The sequence below is a fragment of the Vulpes vulpes genome, chromosome 13 (genome assembly GCF_048418805.1).
Source record: "Vulpes vulpes isolate BD-2025 chromosome 13, VulVul3, whole genome shotgun sequence".
Taxonomy (NCBI): Eukaryota; Metazoa; Chordata; class Mammalia; order Carnivora; family Canidae; genus Vulpes; species Vulpes vulpes.
Genome location: NC_132792.1, coordinates 119,192,036 through 119,213,444, shown reverse-complemented (window position 1 = coordinate 119,213,444; position 21,409 = coordinate 119,192,036). Strand labels below are relative to the sequence as shown.

The 21,409-nt window shown below is 56.4% G+C and overlaps 1 protein-coding gene across 1 annotated transcript; it reads left to right on the top strand.

Annotated features, from left to right (window-relative positions):
- The first annotated feature begins 9,029 nt into the window (after positions 1 to 9,029).
- SH2D2A (SH2 domain containing 2A) lies at positions 9,030 to 21,292 on the top strand. Its single transcript, XM_025997348.2, has 9 exons — positions 9,030 to 9,167; positions 9,703 to 9,863; positions 10,807 to 10,991; positions 11,620 to 11,709; positions 11,870 to 12,038; positions 15,091 to 15,240; positions 15,402 to 15,707; positions 17,315 to 17,486; positions 17,934 to 21,292. The coding sequence occupies exons 1-8, from the start codon at positions 9,134 to 9,136 to the stop codon at positions 17,480 to 17,482; spliced, it is 1,263 nt and encodes a 420-aa protein (XP_025853133.1). The 5' UTR covers positions 9,030 to 9,133; the 3' UTR covers positions 17,483 to 17,486; positions 17,934 to 21,292.
- Positions 21,293 to 21,409: the final 117 nt, after the last annotated feature.

Here is a 21,409-nt window from a genome sequence, read left to right as displayed (position 1 = left end):
AAGAGGGCTTCAAAACGCTGTCTCTGCTCAATCTCTAAAGATGAGCAGGGGGAGCATCTTGGTGAGTCCCTGGGAGCACCGCCAGACGGCCGGGGGAGGCTCTCGGTGAGGCTCTGGGAGCATGGTCAGGAGCTTGAGAACAAATCTTCAGCTACCCCTGATGCCTGACAGAAGTAGGGTCTCAAAGGGGCTGCGTGGCAAAGAGTTCCACCATCTTTGCTGTGGCCAAGGGACAGGAGTTCAGAGGGGGTGTGGTGAGGAGCAAGGGGAGCACCCCGCCCTAACTCAGGGGTATCCACCCTTCTCCAAAGCCAGGAGATTAACCCCTGCTTGGAACCTTGGCCAGTGGCAGACACTGCAGCCCCAATATTGGATACTGAGCATTTCCCCATTTGGGTCCTGGGAAGGTAGGACATCTAGCCAGTTCGGCTTCTTGGAGGAGGCCCCCACCACATTCCTCACGCCCACCACAGCAGGGAAGAGAAGACAGGGGGCCAGGGGAGAAGAAAGTGCTGGGGGAGGGGCAGCAGGGAGGCTTTCCCAGCACAAAGGTGCTGACTGAGATCCTAGGAGAGAAGGGGTGGGTAGTGGCTCTCAGGGCCACAAGATTTCCCTTCGGGCCTCCTTCCCCACCAACACCCTCCAGGCGGCTCTGACTCTGAGTCACTAGGGCCTTGTCAGATGTCAGGATGGGAAAGGAGGAGTGTGAGGAGGTGGTGAGGGGAGAGACACAGGGGAGCCCAGACCGGGTCTGTGCATGCCAGAAAAGCTCAGGGCCTACCCCACGAGCTCTTCCCTCCTCTGCCCACTTGTGAGCAACAACAGGGAGACTTTCTGCTTGGTCCCTACCAGAGATTGAGAAATAGAGGGCCACCTGGGTCCCCACCTGGGTCCCCACCTGTCCAGGTTGTGTCAAGCTGGTCCTTGTGCAGAACTGGCAGAGGGAAGGCAGAGGTGCAGGGAGAGAGGGCGGATGGAGGATCCACGGAAGACTTGGTGGCGGCGGGGAAGAAATCCTGAGACTATAAAGAAGGACTCTCAAGAAAACGAGACAGGCCTCTTCCCTCTGGGAGGCAGAGGAAGGAGAGACTTCGCACAAAATGTCGCACATCTTGGTGAGGCAAGAAGATAGAGGGGGGCAGGAGGGGGCAGCCGGCATCAACCCCCACACAGGGGGATGGAAGGTGATGTTGTGAAAGTCGGTGGGAGGGGCAGAGGAGGCAGGTGGCCTCTCTTGAAAACTGCCTTACCTAAGGGAGAGCCCCCCCACCCCCCATGAAGGAAGGTCAAGGGCTGAAATAAAATCTTGAAGGCCAAGCACTCTGTGAGCCGCAGAGCACTACACAAATGCTCCTTGTTAAGCCGTTGTGGTATCATGTGAAAGATGCTGCAGGAGTGGGTTTAGAGCCGTGGAGCAGGGCAGGCACGGTGAGCTGCAGAGCGACAAGAACAGGCTACAAATGATACAAATCCTATTTTTTGCATTTACACGTACAAACTCAGAAAACTATCTGGAAGTGTAACTCTACAGCCAAGGGGTGGGAACTTGGACAGCATGTCTTCTGTTTGCTTATCTTCTCAGTATGTTTGTTAAAGAACGTACATTATTTATATGGTGAAAAACAAGCAGTCTCCTTTTAAGAGAAGCCTCCCGGTGTGGGTGGCTGAGGTCCGAGGCTTCGGATGGGCGAGATCAGACCTGCAGGGCCCCGGTTCACCCTCTCTCTGCTTGTTTGGGTACCACAAAGTCTGATCCATGCATAGTCTCCTCAAACATTGTTTCTTCCATGTTCTGGGCGGGGCTGAGGTCAGTTTTCATGAATGTAGGAACGCAGCATGCTTCTGTAACCCCATGATGTCTTCTACCTGGAAAGATGTGAACTGGGCGGGGGGGGGGGGGGGGGGGGAGATGGAGAAAAGCAGATAGTTCTCGGAGATCCGGGGGGACTCCAGGCCTAGCCCAAGGGAAGCCAACAGCTCTCCACTTGTGGTGTCTTTGGGACCACATAAAGTGAGGGCGCCTCCCTCCCCAACCAAGACAGGATACTCTCCACCTGCTCTCCCATGCCCCTTTCCGGACAGGTGCACAGACGTTCCCTCTCCTTGGCTTCCCACACCTGTCTAACCCGTCCTCCCAGGCTGAGTGTGGGCCACCATATCCCTTGGGGCCAGCCGCACCTTCTTTCCCACTGGACTCCCACCTTCCTTTCTTTCCCAGCCTGGAAATACCCATGGCGGGGGAGATGGGGGGTCTCTCAAAGCTGCTCTTCCCCACTTATTCAGAACAGTATCTAATACCAATAAATCCTCATGCTGGCAAAGAACTTTCTATTTCCAAAGAGAAAGAGAGAGAGAGAGAGAGAGTGTGTGTGTGTGTGTGTGTGTTTAAAAATCTGCTTCAGGGGCACCTGGGTGGCTCAGCAGTTGAGCATCTGCCTTCGGCTTAGGTCGCGAACCTGGGGTCCTGGGATCAAGTCCTGCATCGGGCTCCCTGCAGGAGCCTGCTTCTCCCTCTGCCTGTGTCTCTGCCTCTCTCTCTGTGTCTCTCATGAATAAACAAACAAATAAATAAAATGTTTTTTTAAAAAATACTAAAAATCTGCTTCAGAGGGGATGATATCCATGATCTGAGAGGCCAAATGACCTGCCCAACATCACACAGCCAGGTCCAGCCTCTCCCACCCCCACCCTGCCAAGGACAGAGAGCAATCATCCTCTCTGTCCCCATCTTTTTTTTTTTTTTAAAGATTTTATGTATTTATTCATGAGAGACACAGAGAGAGGCAGAGACATAGGCAGAGGGAAAAGCAGGCTCCTCATCAGAAGCCCGACTTGGGGCTTGATCCTCAGACCAGGATCATGCCCTGAGCCAAAGGCAGACCTCAGACGCTGAGCCACCCAGGTGTCCCTCTCAGTCCCCATCTTTATCTCTAAACCTCATCTTCCCTGGCATGGCAGCCTTCCACTTCTGGCTGCAACCTGTCTTTCCAGCATCCTGACATGCCCAGCCCAGTACAAACTCCACCTTTCTGCCAGCATGCTGCCTGTCACCTGGCCTATGCTCCCCTGGGACCTGCATCCAACTGTGACCCATCCCCTGTCCCAACCTGTGGGCTGAGGCTCCTCTTCATGCCCTACGTGGTCTTGGCACCGTCCACAGTGCACTCTGCACCTGCTGCTATACAACCGCGACGCTGGTGTCAGGAGTCACCCTGGGAAAACAGAAAGCAGGCTGTGTACTTCCACAAACACCACTGAAGATAAGGGGTTGACCTCCCAGAGATGGGGGGCCGGAAGCAAAAAGGGAACACACCAAGTAACCCTGATAACACAGGAAGAAGCTCCCACCTCTAGACTGAGAGAATGAGCAGGTGAGGTTAGGGTTGTCAGAGTCTAGAAGGGGGAGGGGGAACAGCGCTGCTCAGCTAGGGTGGGAGTGACATGGACAGGAAGCAGACCGGAAGTGCAAGGACTCGCCCATCCGTCCCCCCAACCCCTCCACCCCTGCCTGTCCCCCCCCAGCAGACCTTCCTACCAGCAGAACCTCCCAGAGACCTGCTAGCATCCGAGTCTGTGAAATGCTGTGAAATGCGGTTTGCAGTTGAAGGCCTGACAGCAGAGGCAGCAGTAAACAGGGAGAGGGTGGGGGCTGGGAGACAAGGGGTGAGGGGCTGCCCCCCCCCCCCCCCCGTGGTCATTAGGTGATTATTTACTGATTATCGGTCCTAGAGTGCACGGGAGAACACGACACACGCTCTAACACAGGGGATGAGCTGCTGAGCTTCAATCTACTGCTGTTTGGCAGGTCGGGGAACTGAGGCCCGAGGGAGTGAAATAATTTGCCCAAAGTCCACAGCTAATAAATGGCAGAGCTGAGATCCAAAGTCAGAGCCTCCTCGAAGTTTGCCTGACACCCTGGGGGGTCCGGGGAGGGCTTCAAGGGAGGAGTCCATACAGGCAGGAGGGCGACTGGTACAATCACCCGGCCCTGGCACCAAACCACCCAACAGAGGGACACTGACCTCCTGAGGAGAGCTGGTCCCAATATGGGTAAAGGAGTCACAGCGACCAGCAAAAGCTGCCCCTACCCTTGGGGAGTGCACTGCACAAAAAATCACAGTGGCCCCAGGACAGCAGTCATGGGCGAACAAGGACCTGGTGCCATGTGAGCACTAGCCCTGGGCCTCCCACCTCACCTCTTCCCTGCTGAAAGCTGCCCGTGGCTCCCCAGTGCCCAGGAGAGGACAAAGCTCCCCAGCTGGCACCCCTGGGCTTTGTCTCTTGGGCTCTCTGCCCTTCACACTCACTGGTGCCCAAAGGACCCGGCAGCTTTGAGCCCCACATCCTCAGCCACTTGTCTGCTCCTCTACCCTCCTCCACTTATCCCTGCTCATTTATCCTGACCATCAGCTTCTCACTCCTTAAACTACCACCCCCTCTCTGAAGGCTTTCTTGGCCTCATGCCACCTGGCTCCAGGCAGAATGGCCCACTCCTCACCCTGGGCTCCTAGCTAATTCCTAGCATTCCCAATTACCCAGGTTGGTTCACCTGTATAGCTCCCCTACCCTTGGGTCTTACTTATCTCTGTAGCCCTTTAAACTCTCAGGCGCTCTAGCACTAACAGGTTTTCAATAGGTGCTGGGAGATTTCAGGACAGAGCAGCAAAGGGTGAGAGAGGACACCGTTTCAGGAGCCAGACCCGAACTGACTGTTAACTAAACACACTAGTCTGCTCCAGCAAGTTACTGATTACTTGAGCCTCAGTAACTCGTCTGTCAAGTGGGAAGTCCACTGCCCAAGCATACCTGGAAGTGCTCCCCCTGATGCCTGGTGCAGGGTATAGAGCCACCCGCCCCCTCCTTGCCTGCTGGCGAGTAGTTTTGATTTGCATTCCCTGAAGCTTAGTGAGGGGGAGCCCCCTGTCTTGTGCCCTTTGGCCAACTGTTTTCTTTGGGGAAATCTCTATCCAGATCCTCTGCCCATTTTTATTTTTTTATTTTATTTTTTTTTAATTTTTATTTATTTATGATAGTCACACACAGAGAGAGAGAGAGAGAGGCAGAGACACAGGCAGAGGGAGAAGCAGGCTCCATGCACCGGGAGCCCGACGTGGGATTCGATCCCGGGTCTCCAGGATCGCGCCCTGGGCCAAAGGCAGGCGCCAAACCGCTGCGCCACCCAGGGATCCCCTCTGCCCATTTTTAAATCAGATTGGCGTTTTGCTATTAAGTTTTAGGAGTTCTTTATATATTGTGGATAGTAATCCCTTACCAGAGATATGGATTTTCAAATACTTTCTCACATTCGATAGGTTACCTTTTCATTTTGTTGGTGGTTTCCTGCTGTACAGAAGCTTGTGAGTTTGATGGAATCCCACTTTTCCATTTTTGCTGTTGTTGCTGCTATTTTTGGTGTGAAATCCATAAAGTCGTCACCAAGACTGATGTCAAGGGGCTTATCACTTCTGTTTCTTCTAGGAGGTTTATGTTTTCACGTCCTATGCTTTTCATCTTAAGTCTTAACCTCCTGAGCCACCCAGGGGGGCCCCTCTTTAATCCATTTTGGGTTAATTTCTGTTTATGGCATGAGATCATGGTCTGATCTCATTCTTTTGCATGTGGCTGTCCAGTTTTCCCAACACCATTTTTTTTTTTTTTTATGATAGACATAGAAAGAGAGAGAGGCAGAGACACAGGCAGAGGGAGAAGCAGGCTCCATGCCGGGAGCCCAACGTGGGACTCGATCCTGGGACTCCAGGATTCCAGGATCGCTCCCTGGGCCAAAGGCAGGCGCCAAACCACTGAGCCACCCAGGGATCCCCTCCCAACACCATTTATTAAAGGAACTGCCCTTTCCCCATGTATATTCTTGACTCCTTTGTCATAAATTAATTGACCATAAGTGCTTGGGCTTATTTCTGGGTTCTCTCTTCTATTTCATTGATCTATGTGTCTGTTTCATACCAATGCCATACTGTTTTGATTACTATAGTTTTGTGATGTAGTTTGAAATCAGGAAGCCTGATGCCCACAGCTTTATTCTTTCTCAGGATCATTTTGGCTATTCTGAGTCTTTGCGATTCCATACAAATTTTTTTTTTGATTCCATACAAATTTTAAAATTGTTTGTTCTATTTCTGTGAAAAATGCAACTGGAATTTTGATAGAGATTGTATTGAATCTACAGATTGCTTTGTGTAGTACAGACATTCACCCATAACTTCTTATCATGGCCCAATCCAATGCCTCCTAAAACTGCACTCCCTTCTTAGCCTCCACCCCCCCCATCACCCCAGTCAGAAGACGGCTTTCTCCCCTGAGGTCCTCAAGGATGCACATGGCTCTGGGCAGGACTGCTTTGAATTGCCAAGTCTCTTTTGTGTCCTACCTACCTTAGGATGTGAGCTCCTTGAGTGGAGAGGACGGCCTTTGACATCTAGTGTGTGGAACTTTCATATGTTGAAGCCCTAACCCCTAATGTTACTATATTGAGAGATAGGGCCTTTAAAGAAGTAATTAAGGTTACATGGGGTCATAAAGGTGGGGTCCTTGTTTGATAGGACGGGTGTCCTTGTAAGAAGAGGAAGAGACACCTGAGGTACTTGCCCAGCCCTACCCAGCGCCAGCACAGAAAAAGGCCATGTGAGGGCACAGCGAGAAAGCAGCCATCTGCAAGCCAGGAAGAGAGTTCTCATCAGAAACCAACCCTGCTGGCACCTTGACCTTGGAATTCCAGACTCCAGAACAGTGAGAAAATAAATTTCTGTTGTTTATGCCCTCCAGTCTGTGGTGTTTCATTATGACAGCTCAGACTAATAGATGTGGGGGCTCAGGGAAAGGGTGCTGGGGGGCATGGGGGGCACCACACAAACCATCCAGCATGTGTGTTCTTGAGCTCCTCCTGACCCCTGCCCAGCTGTGTGCAGGGCAGAGGGGCTCCCAGACCCCGGCCTCCACAAGCCCAGCCAGAACAGGAGCCTGCGGTCAGACTTTTGCCCTAGCCGTGAGGAGACAGCGGCTAACAGTGCCCATGATGGTGCCAGGAACTGGGAGCAAAGAACCAGTACCTGAGCCACTCCTCTAAGTTGTACTCTCTGCTGGCTGAGCGCCCACTTACTGGTGGAATCCCACAGCCGCCCCTCCAGAGAGGAGCATCTGAAGCTGGAAGAGATGGAGGGACTGCCTATTTTGACCCCGCCACTAGGGTAGAGGGGGACAAGACACAGGCAAAGGGGAGAGACAGTCAGAGCCTCAGAGAAACTAATCCTCTCCCAACAACCTCCGTCCCAGGAGATGTTGAGGCCCATACAAGAGCCAAGAGCCGGGGTGCATTTGGACAGAGCTGCGGTGAAGGGTCAGCTGTACCTGCGTCTGACATCCCTGCACCTGCTCAGGCTGCAGGCCTGCGCCCAGGCCTCCAGACAAAGAGTGTGGGAATGATTCCATTTGGAAGGTGAAAAATGCTTCTGTTGCAATCATCACAAAGTGCACCAAAGTGGCGGGCAGGGTTTCCAGAATTGGGCTGTGCTGAGTGGACTCCCAGCCGCACAGCTGAGCACAGAGCAGAGCTCTGGCGTCTGATGGGGCCATGGAGGGCACAGTCCCACCACCGGCTCATTACAATACAGTGAAGGGCTTGGGGAACATGTTGAGAGCACCAGACTCATCACCAACCCCCGGGGGCTGGAACCAGGGAAAGGCCACATGTTTCAGGAAGAGACAGCAGGCAGCTGTGGGGAGGTAAGGTCCTGGGGTGTGGGCAGCCGTGTTGGGCATTGACAGTGGGGAAAGCGCTCCCCTGCCTGGAGCTGATGGGGAAGTAACTTCGGGCTGTAAGCTGGGTGTCCAGACTCCTTCCTGGGCAGAGAGCAGCAGATAATCCAGCTGCAGACCCTAAGCCAGCCCCTGCCCCAGCCACTCAGTCCCCTAAGGCTGCCCACACGCATGTATGCATGCTCATTCCTTCTTATGGGTGTTTGTAATGCTGGTCCCTCCTCTAGAAACACCTTTGCCCACCTTCTTCCACTCACACCACTGTGTCCTCACGGGAAGTGTCTGTTGGCAGGCCCGGCTCCCCCACCTAATATCTTGAAGCAAGATCCTTTTTCTCTCTGTGTTCTTGGACCAACAACAGTGCCTGGCACCTATTCCTGGACTGTTGGCTTAAATCATGGTGAAGTTAGTAAAGGAAGGTCTAGTTTCTAATCCCAACTTCTGAGACACTGAAACAACTGGCCATAGCACTTAACTTTTCTGAGCTTCAGTTTATTCCTCTGGAAATGGAGGTAATGTTCCCTGCCCATATATTTGTGAGGATCAAATGAGCGAGCAATGGGATTGGTCTCTGGTGTGGCAGCAAATATAGGCACAGGGAGAGTTTAAGAAGTCAGCATTGATGTTATAATAACTGCTCACAATGTTGCTTCGGATCATGACCTCCATCCTCTGGATCTCCCCTCCTTCCTCCAGATTGTCCCTCCACCCCCCAGGATTGCCAGATTTTGCCCTAACCCAGTCCTATTATCTGCTGGAAGGTGAAGCCAGCCCCCCTTCCTTCCCACTCACTTCATCTCAAAGATTTCGTATGACCTCAGAAAGTCCTTCCAGAAGTCTTTCCCACATCCTTCCTGTTGCATCCCTGCCCGCGTCACTCCTCATATGTCCTAAAAGCACAATCCTGAGTAGGAATCTCCCAGGACCCCAAATATCCTTTTGAAGTTGACATCCCCATTGCTGCTGCTCAGAACAAGCTGAGGAGGAGACAGAGAGGGAGGCAGGGAGAGGAAAGGTGGTCCCAGATTGGAGCGAGGGAGTAGAGGGAGAAACAGGAGGGATGGAGGTCAGACAGCAGGCAGGACCTCCCAATACCCAACAGCCAAGGGCAGAATGACACAACTACCCACCACCACAGCATCACACCATCACCACCTTCAGCTGCCTGGCTTCCGGAGGAGGGACGAGTGTCTTACGGCTTTCCATGACGTGGGTCCTCTGCCAGGGTTAGGGCTGTGGGTAAGGCGACATTTCCTGCCCTCGGGGGCTGGGGTGAGAGAGATGAGTTGCTGAGTGTGCACATCTTTTGAGAGCACATACACACACCCTGCTCCAGGGGCTCAGTTCCTAGCCTGGCCCCATGGAGCTCCCCCTGGCCCAGATCTGTCCCCAAGGTAAGTGCAAAGCCTGGATGGCGGGTGGAGGGACATCCAGACCCTCAGATCCCCTGCTGTCTCCAGGCCTGAGCTCCCACTTCAGGGGTGAAGGACCCACCCCAAGCCAGAACTGGCTGGGCAGATGGGCAGGGAGCCTACAACTACTTCTCCCGGCGCCAGCCAGTCGGCTCAGCCCTGGGGACATAGGTGGCAGGGTCTGCTGAGCGCTCCTTAGCAGAGGGAGGGCGATGAGCAGAGGATCTGGAACATAAAGAGCAGAGGTCTGCCCTGAAGAGACACACCACCCTACTCCCTCGCTGTGCCCCGCACCCCACACCTGCACTGTGGGGGTCTCTGCTTCCCCATGCCCATCTCCCTGCCAGCTTGTGCCTCCTGGACTCCTTACTCCTCCCCCTTGAGAGACCCCCAGTTGGCACCGTCCCTGCCCTCTCATCAGAGGCACACAGAGTTCCTGGGAGCCTGGGGGAGAGGTAGCCCCTCACCCAGACACCCCTCCTCTCCCCCCCCTACCCTGTCTTCTTTGTGCTAACAGGAAGTGGCAAAGCCCCTGCCCCTACCTTCAGCACCTTCCAGCCCCTGGAACTGCCCCGCAGGAGCTGCCAGGACCTGGGCTTGCTCCAGGGGCCCAGGCTCCAGGCCCTGAAGGCTGAGGAGGCCCAGCCCAGCCCCAGGGTCCCAGCTGTCCACACTTCGGTAAGGGGGAACCCGGCTGGCACCACTTCCTCCTTGGCTCCCCTCCTCCCATCGGTGAGGACTTGAGAGTAGATAAAGGCCAATAGGGGAAAAGCAGGAATGATCTGGGGCTGCCTATAGGGCTAGGGCAAGGAAGGAAGGAGGGAGCGAAGGGAGATGGGGAGGGAGGGAAGAAGGGAGGAAGGGAAGGAGAGAGGGAGGGAGGGAGGGAAGAAGGGAGGGAGGGAGAGAGAAGATGGGGAGGAGGGAGGGAGATAGGGAGGAGAGATGAGGAGGAGGGAGAGGAGATGGAGAGAAGGGAGAGATGAGGAAGAGGGAGGGGAGATGGGGGGGCAGGAGGGGAGATGGGGAGTACCTCCTTCATTCATTGCATTGTCCCCTTACCATCCCTGGGATGCACAGGCTGAGTCTGAGGGTGACCAGGGTACAGGGTACCAAGTCCCAGAAGCAGACCTCTGCATCTCTGTCCCTGGCTCTCATCTGCCCAGTGCGTCCGGGCCTCCTTCCCTCTCACCCACGGGGCCATTAGAAAGTCCTCCCTATGATCCAGCCCAGCCCCTCCCACAGGAGGCTGAGTTCTCCCTGGTTCTGTCCTCTGGGGTGAGAGGTTGTAGCATCATCTCACTGATCCTGCAAGCCAGGGAATGACTGCCTGTCCTTCCAGAAGCCTCACACTCAGGTTAAGAGCTAACTGCTACTGGGTAAAAGGCCTGCAGGCCCAGAGGGAAGTGGGCAGAAATTCCCTGGAAAAAAAAGCAAGTGCAGCTGAAGAAGGGGTTTTAAGCTGGACCCTGAAAGGCACCTCCTGGGTAGTTATAGCCTAGAATGGGCAACTGGGATGGGGAGCAGGGGTGAGGCTACAGACTCGCAGCTGGCTGACGGTCAGGAGGAAGCCCATACATCATGGCTAACTCCCCCTCCTTGAACCTTCCCCCTGTTTCAGGCATCTCCTCAACCCCGAGAGGCCGCTTCTAGCCCAGAGGATGCCGAGAAGGCTGATGAGGTGTTTGGGGAAGGAGGCCAGTCCCTGCAGGCCGAGACCCGGGCTTGGTTCCAGAAGACCCAGGCCCACTGGCTCCTGCAACACGGGGCAGCCCCAGCCTGGTTCCATGGCTTCATCACCCGGAGGTGAGTCACAGAGGTGGCGGAAACAGGCCCAGAGAGGGGCAGGGCAAGTCCTGGGGCCCAGGCCCAGCAGAGTGTGGAGGCTGCGAGTCCAACCACGAGTCCTGGAGGCTCCCAGGCCAGTGTCTGAGGCATCTGTCCTGGGGGAGGTCACCAGGGAGGCTACAGGGCCCCCCCTCTGGATTTCAGCTTCGGCTCCTGTCTCTGGCCCTCCAGACCTCATGGTTTCCCCCACACACACCCCACACCCCACCCCCAGATCTCCTGACCTTTCTGCCTCACCAGCCTCTGCTCTTCCTTGTCTCTCTGGTAGGCCCTTCCTCCTGCATCCCTCAGCTTTGCCTCCTCTGCTCCAGTTCAGCCTGTGACCTTGGAAATCTACAAGTCTCTTGCCACCCCAAGGCACCCCCACCAGGCTGTCCTCCAGGATGAGGCAGGGCTGAAACCTCTCCTGTGTGGGACCTCTGGCCCCTGTGTTCTCCAGGCCCTGCACCTGGGAGCAGACCCCACTTCTCTCTGCTATCTTCTTCACCCTTCTACATCACCTGAGTCTGCTTGGCTGGGGGTTGGGGTCTGCCTTGAGAGTCCAGGACAGGCTGGAGGCTGGAGAAGTCTTCTCCACCACCCACAGGGAGGCTGAGAGGCTGCTGGAGACCAAGCCTGAGGGATGCTACTTGGTGCGGTTCAGTGAGAGCGCTGTGACCTTTGTGCTGACCTACAGGTGAGGGGGCAAGAGCAGGGGCAGTGCCCTGGCCACCCCAGCGGGGTGGGCTGGGTGCTCCTGATGCAGGAAGGGCAGGGGCCAGCCGGGAAGGAGAGAGACCCTGGCCTGGGTGGCTAGCCGGGCCTGAGGTGGCTCTGATCCAATGGGTGCCCTCCAGGAGCCGGACTCGCTGCCGCCACTTCCTGCTGGCCCAGCTTGGGGATGGGCGCCATGTGGTGCTAGGCGAGGACAGCGCTCACGTGAGGCTGCAGGACCTGCTGCGACACTACACAGCGTGCCCGCTCAGCCCCTATGGGGAGACACTCACCGAGCCCCTGGCCCGCCAGGTACCCCCAGCCCCTGGCCCCAAGGACCCTGGCCACCACCTCATCCCCCCCTGCGATGCAGCCATAGGTCTCTTGTCCACCCTGTGCCCCTAGGATCCCCTCGAGTACTGGGGAGGGGTCCTTCACGGATGAGCTCAGCCACACAAAGACAGCAGGCACGTGGGGTCATTTGTGTTTTTAAGTAAGGACTATTTACTGAGTATGGGGCTACAGGGTTACAGCACAGTGCTCCTGCTGGCAGGCCCTGGAAATAGAACCATGAATAAGACAGGCCTCAGTCCCACAAAGCTCATTTACCAGCAGCAAAGACAGATGAATAGGAGCAATCAAGTGTGAGAAGAGAGGAAATGCAGAGTGAGTGCCACCAGGGCCTGTGTGGCAGGGAGCACAACAGGGAGTGCCTCCCCCCAGGGTGGTCAGGCAGTCAGAGGACACAGGTGCCAGCCAGTGATCAGGGTCTGGCAATACAGCAGGAACAACTGACCAGGACAGCCCTGCCTTCTGGACCTTACATTCTAGTGTGGAGACAGCGCTCACATAAGACAGAGAAACAGATAATCTGTAGTATGTCCAGTAATGCATGCTAATAAGACAGGGAGTGACAGGGTTGGGTTGTTTTACACAGGGACACCAAGGAAAGCTACTCTGGTAAGGAGACATTTGAAGGGAGGCCTGGATGAAGTAAGGGAAGGAGCCATGCAGGCAACTAGAGGAAAAACCTTCTAGGCAGGAGGAACAGCAGGTACAAATGTCCTGCGGTAGGAAGCTGCCCGAGGTGTTTGAGGAAGACTGACAGCAGTCAGGAAACTAGCATAGGTGGATGAATTGGACATGAGAGCAGTGATGAAAGAAGGGAACCCTGTATGTAGACTCTCACACAGATTTCGGATTTTATTCTAAGTGAGGGGGGATGGCACCACACAGGACTGACATGATCTGGCAAGTTTGGGGGTGGGGCAAGGAGGACAGATGGAGAAACTACAATACTTCAGGTGAGCTGGTGGCCGCCTGGGATAGGGTGGCTGAGGTGGAGGCAGAATGCAGGGTGTGGGGTTTTTGGTTTTGATTTTTTTTTAAGTTTTTATTAAATAAAAGCTTTAAGCTTTTATTTACTTATTTTATTTTTTAAGCTTTTATTTAAGAGACACAGGCAAAGGGAGAAGCGGGCTCCACACAGGGACCCCATGTTTACTGGGGGAATCGATCCCAGGACTCTAGGATCACGCCCGGGGCCAAAGGCAGGCACTAAACCACTGAGCCACCCAGGTATCACCCTTTTTTAATGGGGATGTTCAGTAGGCAGTTAAATATGTGGGTCTGGAGCTTGGGACAGAGGTCTGGGCTGGAGATAAACACCTGGGAGTCATCAGCATATAGAAGGATTGATTGTCAAGCTTTCAGGAGGGCTGAAATTGAACTCGGGAGGGAGTGTCAATGGACAAGAAGGGAATACTAAGTCTCCAGCATTTAGAGTTTGCAGAAGGGAAAGCAAACCTATAAAGAAAATTGAGGGCAGCCCGGGTGGCTCAGCGGTTTAGCGCTGCCTTCAGCCCAGGGCCTGATCCTGGAGATCCAGGATCAAGTCCCATGTCGGGGAGCCTGCTTCTCCCTCTGCCTGTGTCTCTGCCCGCCCCCCGCCCCCCCGTGTCTCTGTGTCTCTCATTAATAAATAAATAAAATATTTAAAAAAAAAAAAAAAGAAAAAGAAAATCGAGAAGGATCAGCCAGGGAGAGAAGAGAAAAACCAGGAGCATGTGATGCTCTAGAAGCCAAGCAAAGAAAATGCCCCAAGGAAGGGCATGCCAGTGGGTCCCGAACTGACCACTGGCCTTGGCCAGGAGGAGCTCACTGGTGGTACTGGCAGGAACGGTTTCTCAGGCTTGACTGGAGTCAGTTCAAGGAAGTGTGTCTGTGGGCAAGTCTTGTGTGGACCTTCACCAGGAATGGTGGACATGAAGATCCCCAGCAGTGGGCACAGGGTGCAGGGAAGTCTGGAGGTGAGGGGAGCCGATGCACTGGAGAGCTGAAGGCAGAGCTGTCAGGTGCCAGCTCTACAACCAGGTCTCAAAGGGTCTTGTCCCAACACTCCTCTGGAGTTTGGACTTCCCCCTGGAGGACCGGCAGCTGCTGAAGATTGCCAGGGGAATTTCTTCAGCTCACCTTGGCCGCCAGTGAACAATGGGTTGCAGACCAAGATGAGGCAGGGGAGGACTTAGGAGGCCTGAGCTGGGGTAATGGTTATGGCACACAGAGAGGGGAGCAGGTGTCAAGTTGTTGAGGCAGCGGAAGGAGCAGGGCTGGTGCCCCATAAGATGAGTTGGGGGGTGGCTCCCGAGAAGCTGTCTCAGCAGCAGGGTGGGGGTGCTGCTTTTTTAGTCACAAAAGGAATGCAGAGAGAGGAGGTGGTAGGGGCAGGGAAAGAGAATTCTGACGTGGATCCAGAAGCCCGCAGTACTGGCACATCTCCAGATGCGGACATGCACTTGGTGAACACGAGAAGCATGAGGAAAGCCTTGTGGCCTGAGTCTACCAGAAGCCCTGGGCATGTGCACAGCTAGGCTGCTGAGCTAAAGCCCAGCTATCATGGAAAGGGACCTTCCCGCCGTCAGGGTCATCTTCCTGGAGGCTGTCTCTCTGCCCCTCAAATGTCTAGCTTAAAACTCCAAGGAGTACTCCCCGCTCCTACAGAAATAAACAGATGGGACAGTCTTGGAGATCTGTCCCCATGCTGAAAATATTTAGGCTCAAGACTTCTGAAGTCTTGTTGCATTTTTACAACCACAGGCACAAATGCAGACTGGCTGTGTTCCCCGGGGAACTGAGGTCAATGCTAGATACAGCCTGTGAGCTGAGCTGCTTTCCCCCCTGCCGTGGGGCCCCCTTACCATCTCCAACCCTGCTCCTCACCCAGGGAACCCAAGGGGTCCGAATCTCTGTGCCCCTCCCCACACGCACCCTGCACCAGCACCAGCTGATTGTCTCCGGGATGACCTGGCCACCTCCACCCACCATCCCTCCTGCACCAAATCCCTGAGGCTTCCTTTCCCTGCAGACTCCCGAGCCCGTCGGACTTTCCCTGAGCACTGAAATGCCGGACTCTGGAAACAAAAGCCAGGACTCACACCCTCAGTATGGCTTGATCCTCAAAAAGTTGCAGAACGTAACCCCCACGCAGAAGGAGGGGGCCGGGGAGCCCAAGGAGGTATTGGGCTCGGAGGGGCTGAGGGAGGGCAAAGGGCGGGTCCAGCGCGGGGCGGGGCCTCGAGGACCCGGGGGCGGGGCCCCGAGGACACCGGCTGCAGCCTCAGCCCCGCCCGGGTCGCTCTGACGCCCCCTCCCCTCCGGCCTGGCCTTCTCTCCCAGTCTCCCCAGCAGCCCAGGCCCAAGCCTCCCTTGCCTGCGAAGCCCCAGCTGCCCCCCGAAGTCTACACAAGCCCGGCTCCGAAGCCCCGCCCGGCCCCTCCCCCCAAGCCCTCCCATCCCATCTACCAGGAGCCCGACGAGCCCATCGCCTTCTACGCCATGGGGCGGGGCAGCCCCGGGGAAGCCCCGTGCAATGTCTATGCGGAGGTGGAGGTGGAGGTCCCGCCTGGGGCCGGGGGGCCCCCCTGCGTCCTCGGGCACCGGGCCCTGCGGAAATGCCGGTCCAGGCCTGTCCCGGGAAGCCAGGTAAAGCAGTGCCCAGAGAAGGAGGACCGCGGGGGGGACGTCCTGAAAGCCAGACTGGGGAGGATAGCGAAGGTGTTCGAGTGGATGCCGGGGCCAGGGTGAAGGTCCGAGATCGCGGGGCAAAGAGAGACTCCGGGCTGCCAGGAGCCCGGAAGCGGCTCCCTGTCTTCGCCCTGGGGTCACTGGGACAAGCCTCCCCTCTGTCATCCCTCTCCACTTCTCAGGAGAAATAGTGGTCCGCCCCTCTCGCCCAGACACCCCCCCCCCCCCCATACCAGGAATCTTGGCTCCAGCCATCGTCCTCTCTTCCTCGTTGGAACTTGGGCCTCTCCCACTGGCTCCCTCCCTCCTCCCCTCCCCCTTCACAGCCTGAGAGCTGGGAGCACTGGGAGTCCCTCCTGTTGTCTCTGATGAGCTCAGGGGAGGGGGCACCTGCTCTCCTGCTCCTCCACACACTCCCTTTGCCAACCCTCACCCCCACCCCGCACCTCTTCAGTCCTCTGATGAGTGCAAGCCAGTGTCCCAGTCCAGGGCGGCGTGACACCTCCTGGCCACCTCCACCCTTTCCCTAGGCCTCTGCCCCCTCTACAGGCCTTTCCCCACCCTCCCTGCGATGCCCCAGACCTGCCTCAGCCCCTAAGCCTGTCTCCCCACCCTCACCCCCAGCTTGGGCACTAGAGATGAACCAGCAGCCCACGTCTCCCACTCAGCCCCCAGTACCCCACAGCCTCCTGAAATTGGCACAGCAGCCCACTCAAGCTCTCACCTTTCTGCCCAGACTGCCCCTCCTCTGTTTCCCAGCCAGAAGAATGACTCTCCAGCCACCTGACTATCCCAGCCAGAACCCCAGGGCTCCCTCGACATTCCCTCTACCCTGACTCCTCATAGGCCTCAGATTCCTGCTGGGTACCATCCCCCCCCCCCCCCCCCCCCCCCCCGCCCGCAGCTGCAGCCTCAGCATCCATCATCAGGATTTTCCAAGCTTCCTAACTGATCTAACCACCAATCTTGCCATTTCTGATTTACTCTGCCCCAAGAAAGCCAGAATGGTCTTTCTAAAACAGCTAGCTCAGGGCTCCTGGACGGCTCAGTTGATTAAAACAGCTAGCTGGCCCATGCGGCCATCCATACTGGTGCAGGCAGAGGACCTCCTCGTCAGCCCCCCACCAGCTGCTGCCATCTTCACTAAGCTCTTTACGTCTCTCTGAGCACACCTCCCACTGCCCTAGCCATCCTTCAAGACAGTTTGTCCTTCTGTTCCCTGCAGATTTCCCAAACACAACCACAGTGGCCATCCCCCTGTGCTACATACACACCTGCCACACATACCACTGATCACCTGGGACACCCAACTCCACTCATTCCCAGGAGAGTGCAAGCCCCCTGAGCAGGGGCTGGGACTTAGTCATCTGTTTCCAGAGCACCCAGCACAGTGCCTGCCACAGAGCTGGTCCTCAGGAAATGGTTGCTGAATGAATGAGAGCAGTTTAGGCCTCCTCTGTGCAGGCCAACATGCATTAAGACCAGAGGACAGCCCTTGAGGCTGCAGGTAGGCCTGAGAGGTGAAGGGTAGAGGGCGTGACCTAGGATCATCCTTCTCTCTGCAGAATACAGGAGCCTGGCGACCACAGTCTGAGAACTCTGTGACTGGACAAGGCCCTCCTGTGCCCCACCAGCCTCTGCCCTGCTGGGGGCACACCCTCCCTCACAATCTTTCTAGACAGAGGACAGAAGACAAAGGACAGGTGTGGCTTCCCCTGGGGCCTCCCCAGTAGCATGGTGAGTCTGAGCTGGGGGGGGATAACCTAGAACCCCAGGTGCCCTTCTCAGGAAATGTGCACAGAACAAACCGTAGGCAATCAGACTAGAAAGGACCTCAGCCATCATCTATTGCAAAGATGGCACAGAGGTGTCATCTCACATGCCAACTGCCATCCATTGGTCGCAGCTGCCTAGAGCACTGTGCTGTGAAGGATGTTCAGGTCATCTCCACACTCAGCAGAACAGAGCACTGTTATTGATTAGTGATGTCTGCTGTGGGCAGAGAGGGAGGCAATATAGCAGCGTCTCTTTTGCCATCACTGATCCAGGCCAAGTCCCTGGAGGTGCAGATGTGGAGACAAGCCAGAGAGGGATAGTGACTGGGCCAGGGCCAAGGACTAGAACCCAGGCTTCCTAGGTCCCTTGCCTGGCACCCTTTCTTACCCCATGTCCTCCTCTCCACAGGAAATGTCAGAGATTTCCTGACAGGAAATCTGGCTGCTCTTCAGAGTTCCACAGCATGGAGGCCTGGGTGCCGGTGGAACTCCAGATCCCAGTTTAGCCCCGTTCCCTGGACAGATCAGGGCCCCCACAAGGAAGCCTGGAGTTCAGAGGAGCGGATGCAGACTCAGCTCCCTTTCAGGGACCCAGGCACTGGCTCCCTCCCCAAAGTCCCAGAGAACCCGGTGGGTGGTGGTGGTGGTGGCTCGGTGATGCACAGTCCTCCAAGGAAGGGTGCAAGGGTGCCCCTGCTGCCTCCCACTGCCCTAGCTTCTCCTCCTGGAGTCTGATTTCCTTGGCCCTCTGAGCCTTAGAGTCTGGGCCCTGGTCCAGTGCTGCTGTTGTCTGAGGAATGGTTTGGCGAGAACAGATGTTAGAACTTGTTTGTTGATTCTTGCCTGGCTAATAAATCATCGCCAACAACCTCTTCCCACAGGGATCCAAGTACTCCGGGCTCCTTCTGTCTCAGACTCTCTCTCATTCTCTCTCTCTCTCTCTCTCTCTCTCTCATCATGGAGGGTAAGGGCTTGAATCGCCACTGCAGTGGGGGGAGCGGGTCTGGGGGTTCAGAGACACCCGGGCAGGGGTCACAGATCTGGGCATTGTGGGGTAAGGGTGATTACACCTGGGCTGCAGGGTAAGGGGCCGCAGATTCTTCCCTGGCAGGGCTAGGCAGGCAGCTGGAGGCAGAGGGGTGGCTGTATCACCTGGGGGTCAGGCAGGAGCGGTTGGGGCCTGCACCTCATTCTCCACAGGACTGGGGGGCCCCAGCGGTGGTCCAGGGTCCCTCTGTGTTACCCCAGCCTCTTGGGCGTTAGCCTTGCCTCTGTCAGGACCTTACTTCCTCCCCTGACTCACCCCTGACCCTCTCGTGAGGCTTCTTCACTCTCTGCTCAGACCCACCTCAGCACCTGCCTGTCGCCCTGTGCAAAGCTCCCCACTCTGGGCTCCCACCCCCTGGAGGAGTCAGCCTGGGGTCTTCTTTTCCCTCAGACCATGAGCTGCTGGAGGCAAGGCGGCATCTGCACACACACCCCCCCCCACCTGAGGCGCAAGGCTCTGGGTGCTCCTAGGGTCCCATGTGTGCAGCCGTCCTTATGCTGTTTCCTAGGAGAGCTTGGGCAGGACAGTCTGTGCCCGTTGGGATCCCCTCCTCCTGCCAAGGAGGCCCCCACACCTGTCTGGTACACAGTGCATCACCTGCCCTGCACCTGCCTGAGTCTGTCTGCAGACCCCTCCCTGAAGCGGTGCCAGCCACAGACACACACCCCCCACCCCATACCCTGCGCTGGGGCACCACCACCAGTTGGCCCAGCACGGGCACCAGCCCCAGTGACTAGTGATTCCCCTCCTTTCCAGCTGTGGAATCAGCCTGAGCACTTGCTGCTGAGTCAACAGTTGGGGTTCCATTCCCTTCTGTCTGCATCTCTCCTAAGAGGAGAGATGGGGGGAGGGGAGGGGAGCAGATGGCTTTGCTAAGATCAGGGAGGCTGAAAGGACAAGAAACGTCTCATAGTAGACTGGGGCGGGGGCCCTGGCTGATTCTTGGCAGAGGGGGGTGCGCAGAACAAGGAGAGGCTTCCTGCAGAGCAATAGCTAGAAATCAGTCAGAACGGCATTTCCTTACACTTGGGAGTATAACAGGATGGCAGGTGCAGGGAGGGGGGCAGAAATGCCTAGTGACCCCCCTGGTGTTTCTGGAGGAGCAAAGTCTGTGAGGGGGGGGGGGGCAGGGGTCCTCCTCCCTCTGCAGCTCAGGCTAGAGGTCAACTCACCCAAGGGGGCATTAGCAAGAAGCCTGGGTGGTGGTGTGGAGCTGTGCTAGCTGGTGGCATGGCAGTAGCCCCTGCATCACAGGTCTACGGGTCCCCATAGGATGCCTCCATGTTTGCACACGGGATGCCATACAGGTCAGAGGGGACATAGCAGCCAAGGGCTCAGGGAGGGAGGGCTGCTGGGGCTCCAGGGGACACTAAATCCTTTGTGGCTGCTCCTCCCCACTCCTTCAACCAAACAGGAGACTGAAGTCTAGAGAGGGGAGGGGACAGGGAGCTGGAGGCAGGCCCTGCTGCAAGCCCCACCCCAAAGCCCCAGGTGGGGGAGTTTCTCCTGCTCACCACAACCACCAGCGCCCATGCACTACCCTCCCACTCCACTCCCAAGCTGTGAGCTGCAGGGGTTCCGCGTCCCCTGGATGAGAAGCTGAGGAACTGGTACAGACAAGGAGGGAGCAGTTTGTGCAGCAGGTGCTTCTCCTAGCCAGAGAGCAGAGCACCACAGGGAAAGGGCATTTCCCCGCGGCCTCCAAGGCCCATGGTCCTGCCAGCCTGCCCCCCGCGCTCCACACAGGGCCTTCTGGAGCCAGAACAGCCTCTCACCCCAGCTGGGGCCTCCCTCCAGCACTGGGCAGCCCTGGTGGCTCTCTGCACTTTCCCCGGGCTCCTCTCTCCCCTGAACTGTCCCTTCATCCTGCATGCTCCCTCAGCCAACGCAGCACATGCTCCATTACAGCAGCACATGCTCCATGACATGCCCTGTAAGTCTGGCACCAGGGCAGGGGGTGAGTGGCAGTTAACACATGACCACATGACCTCATTTGTCCTGGTGCACAGGGCATTGGCCCCCCACCCCCAACCCTGACCCACTCCTGGAGGACCAGGAGCCAATCACTGCTGAGGCCCCACCCTCCACCACTCTACCAGCTGGAAGACATCTGTCCCTACCCAAAACACAGCTGGGCAAGGAAGAGGCCAACAAGGCTAGGTGCAGGCCCTGTGGCGCACTCCAGCGTCCTCGCAGCTTCCCCAGGTCCCACAGACCTTGAGCCATCCCCCCAAGGGCCTGCGGCCTCTTGCACAGCAAACAGCATACAGCCACAGTGAAGACCTTGAGGAGGCCCCTCTCCAGGAGCCAGGGCCTTGAGGGTGGCGGCTTATGAGACTTGCATCTCTGCGCAATTCCAAAGTCTGATTTTTAGGGACCTCAACCTCTGGGCTCTGCTCCTAGACCGTGCCACCCTGCACCCTCGGGCCCAGGCCAGGCCTCTGGGGCCCCCGGGCTATCTGGATCCACTGACCACAGCCTCTGCCGTTCCTCCCTCTGCACCTTGGCTGGTGCTGCCACTCCAGTTTAGCCAAGTATCACTCCTTGTTCCTTTTCTCTCCACCATCCTTTGTCTTCCCTTTGCTGTTTGTTTATCAGAACGTGAGGCTACCATCTCCAGGAAGCCTTCCAAAGAACTGTTCATTTCTAATTTGTATTTCTCTTGGTGACCAGGAAATTCCAACCACCAAATAAAATGTCCCTTTTGGTAAAACTAAAAAGTGGCTTTTCAAAAAATGGCAGGCTGTTTGCAGAGCACAGATGTGGGGGGCCAGAGCCTCAGACAACTGGCCTGAGTCGTCCATGTCCACAAGACGCTGGGTCCCTCCGTGCCCACC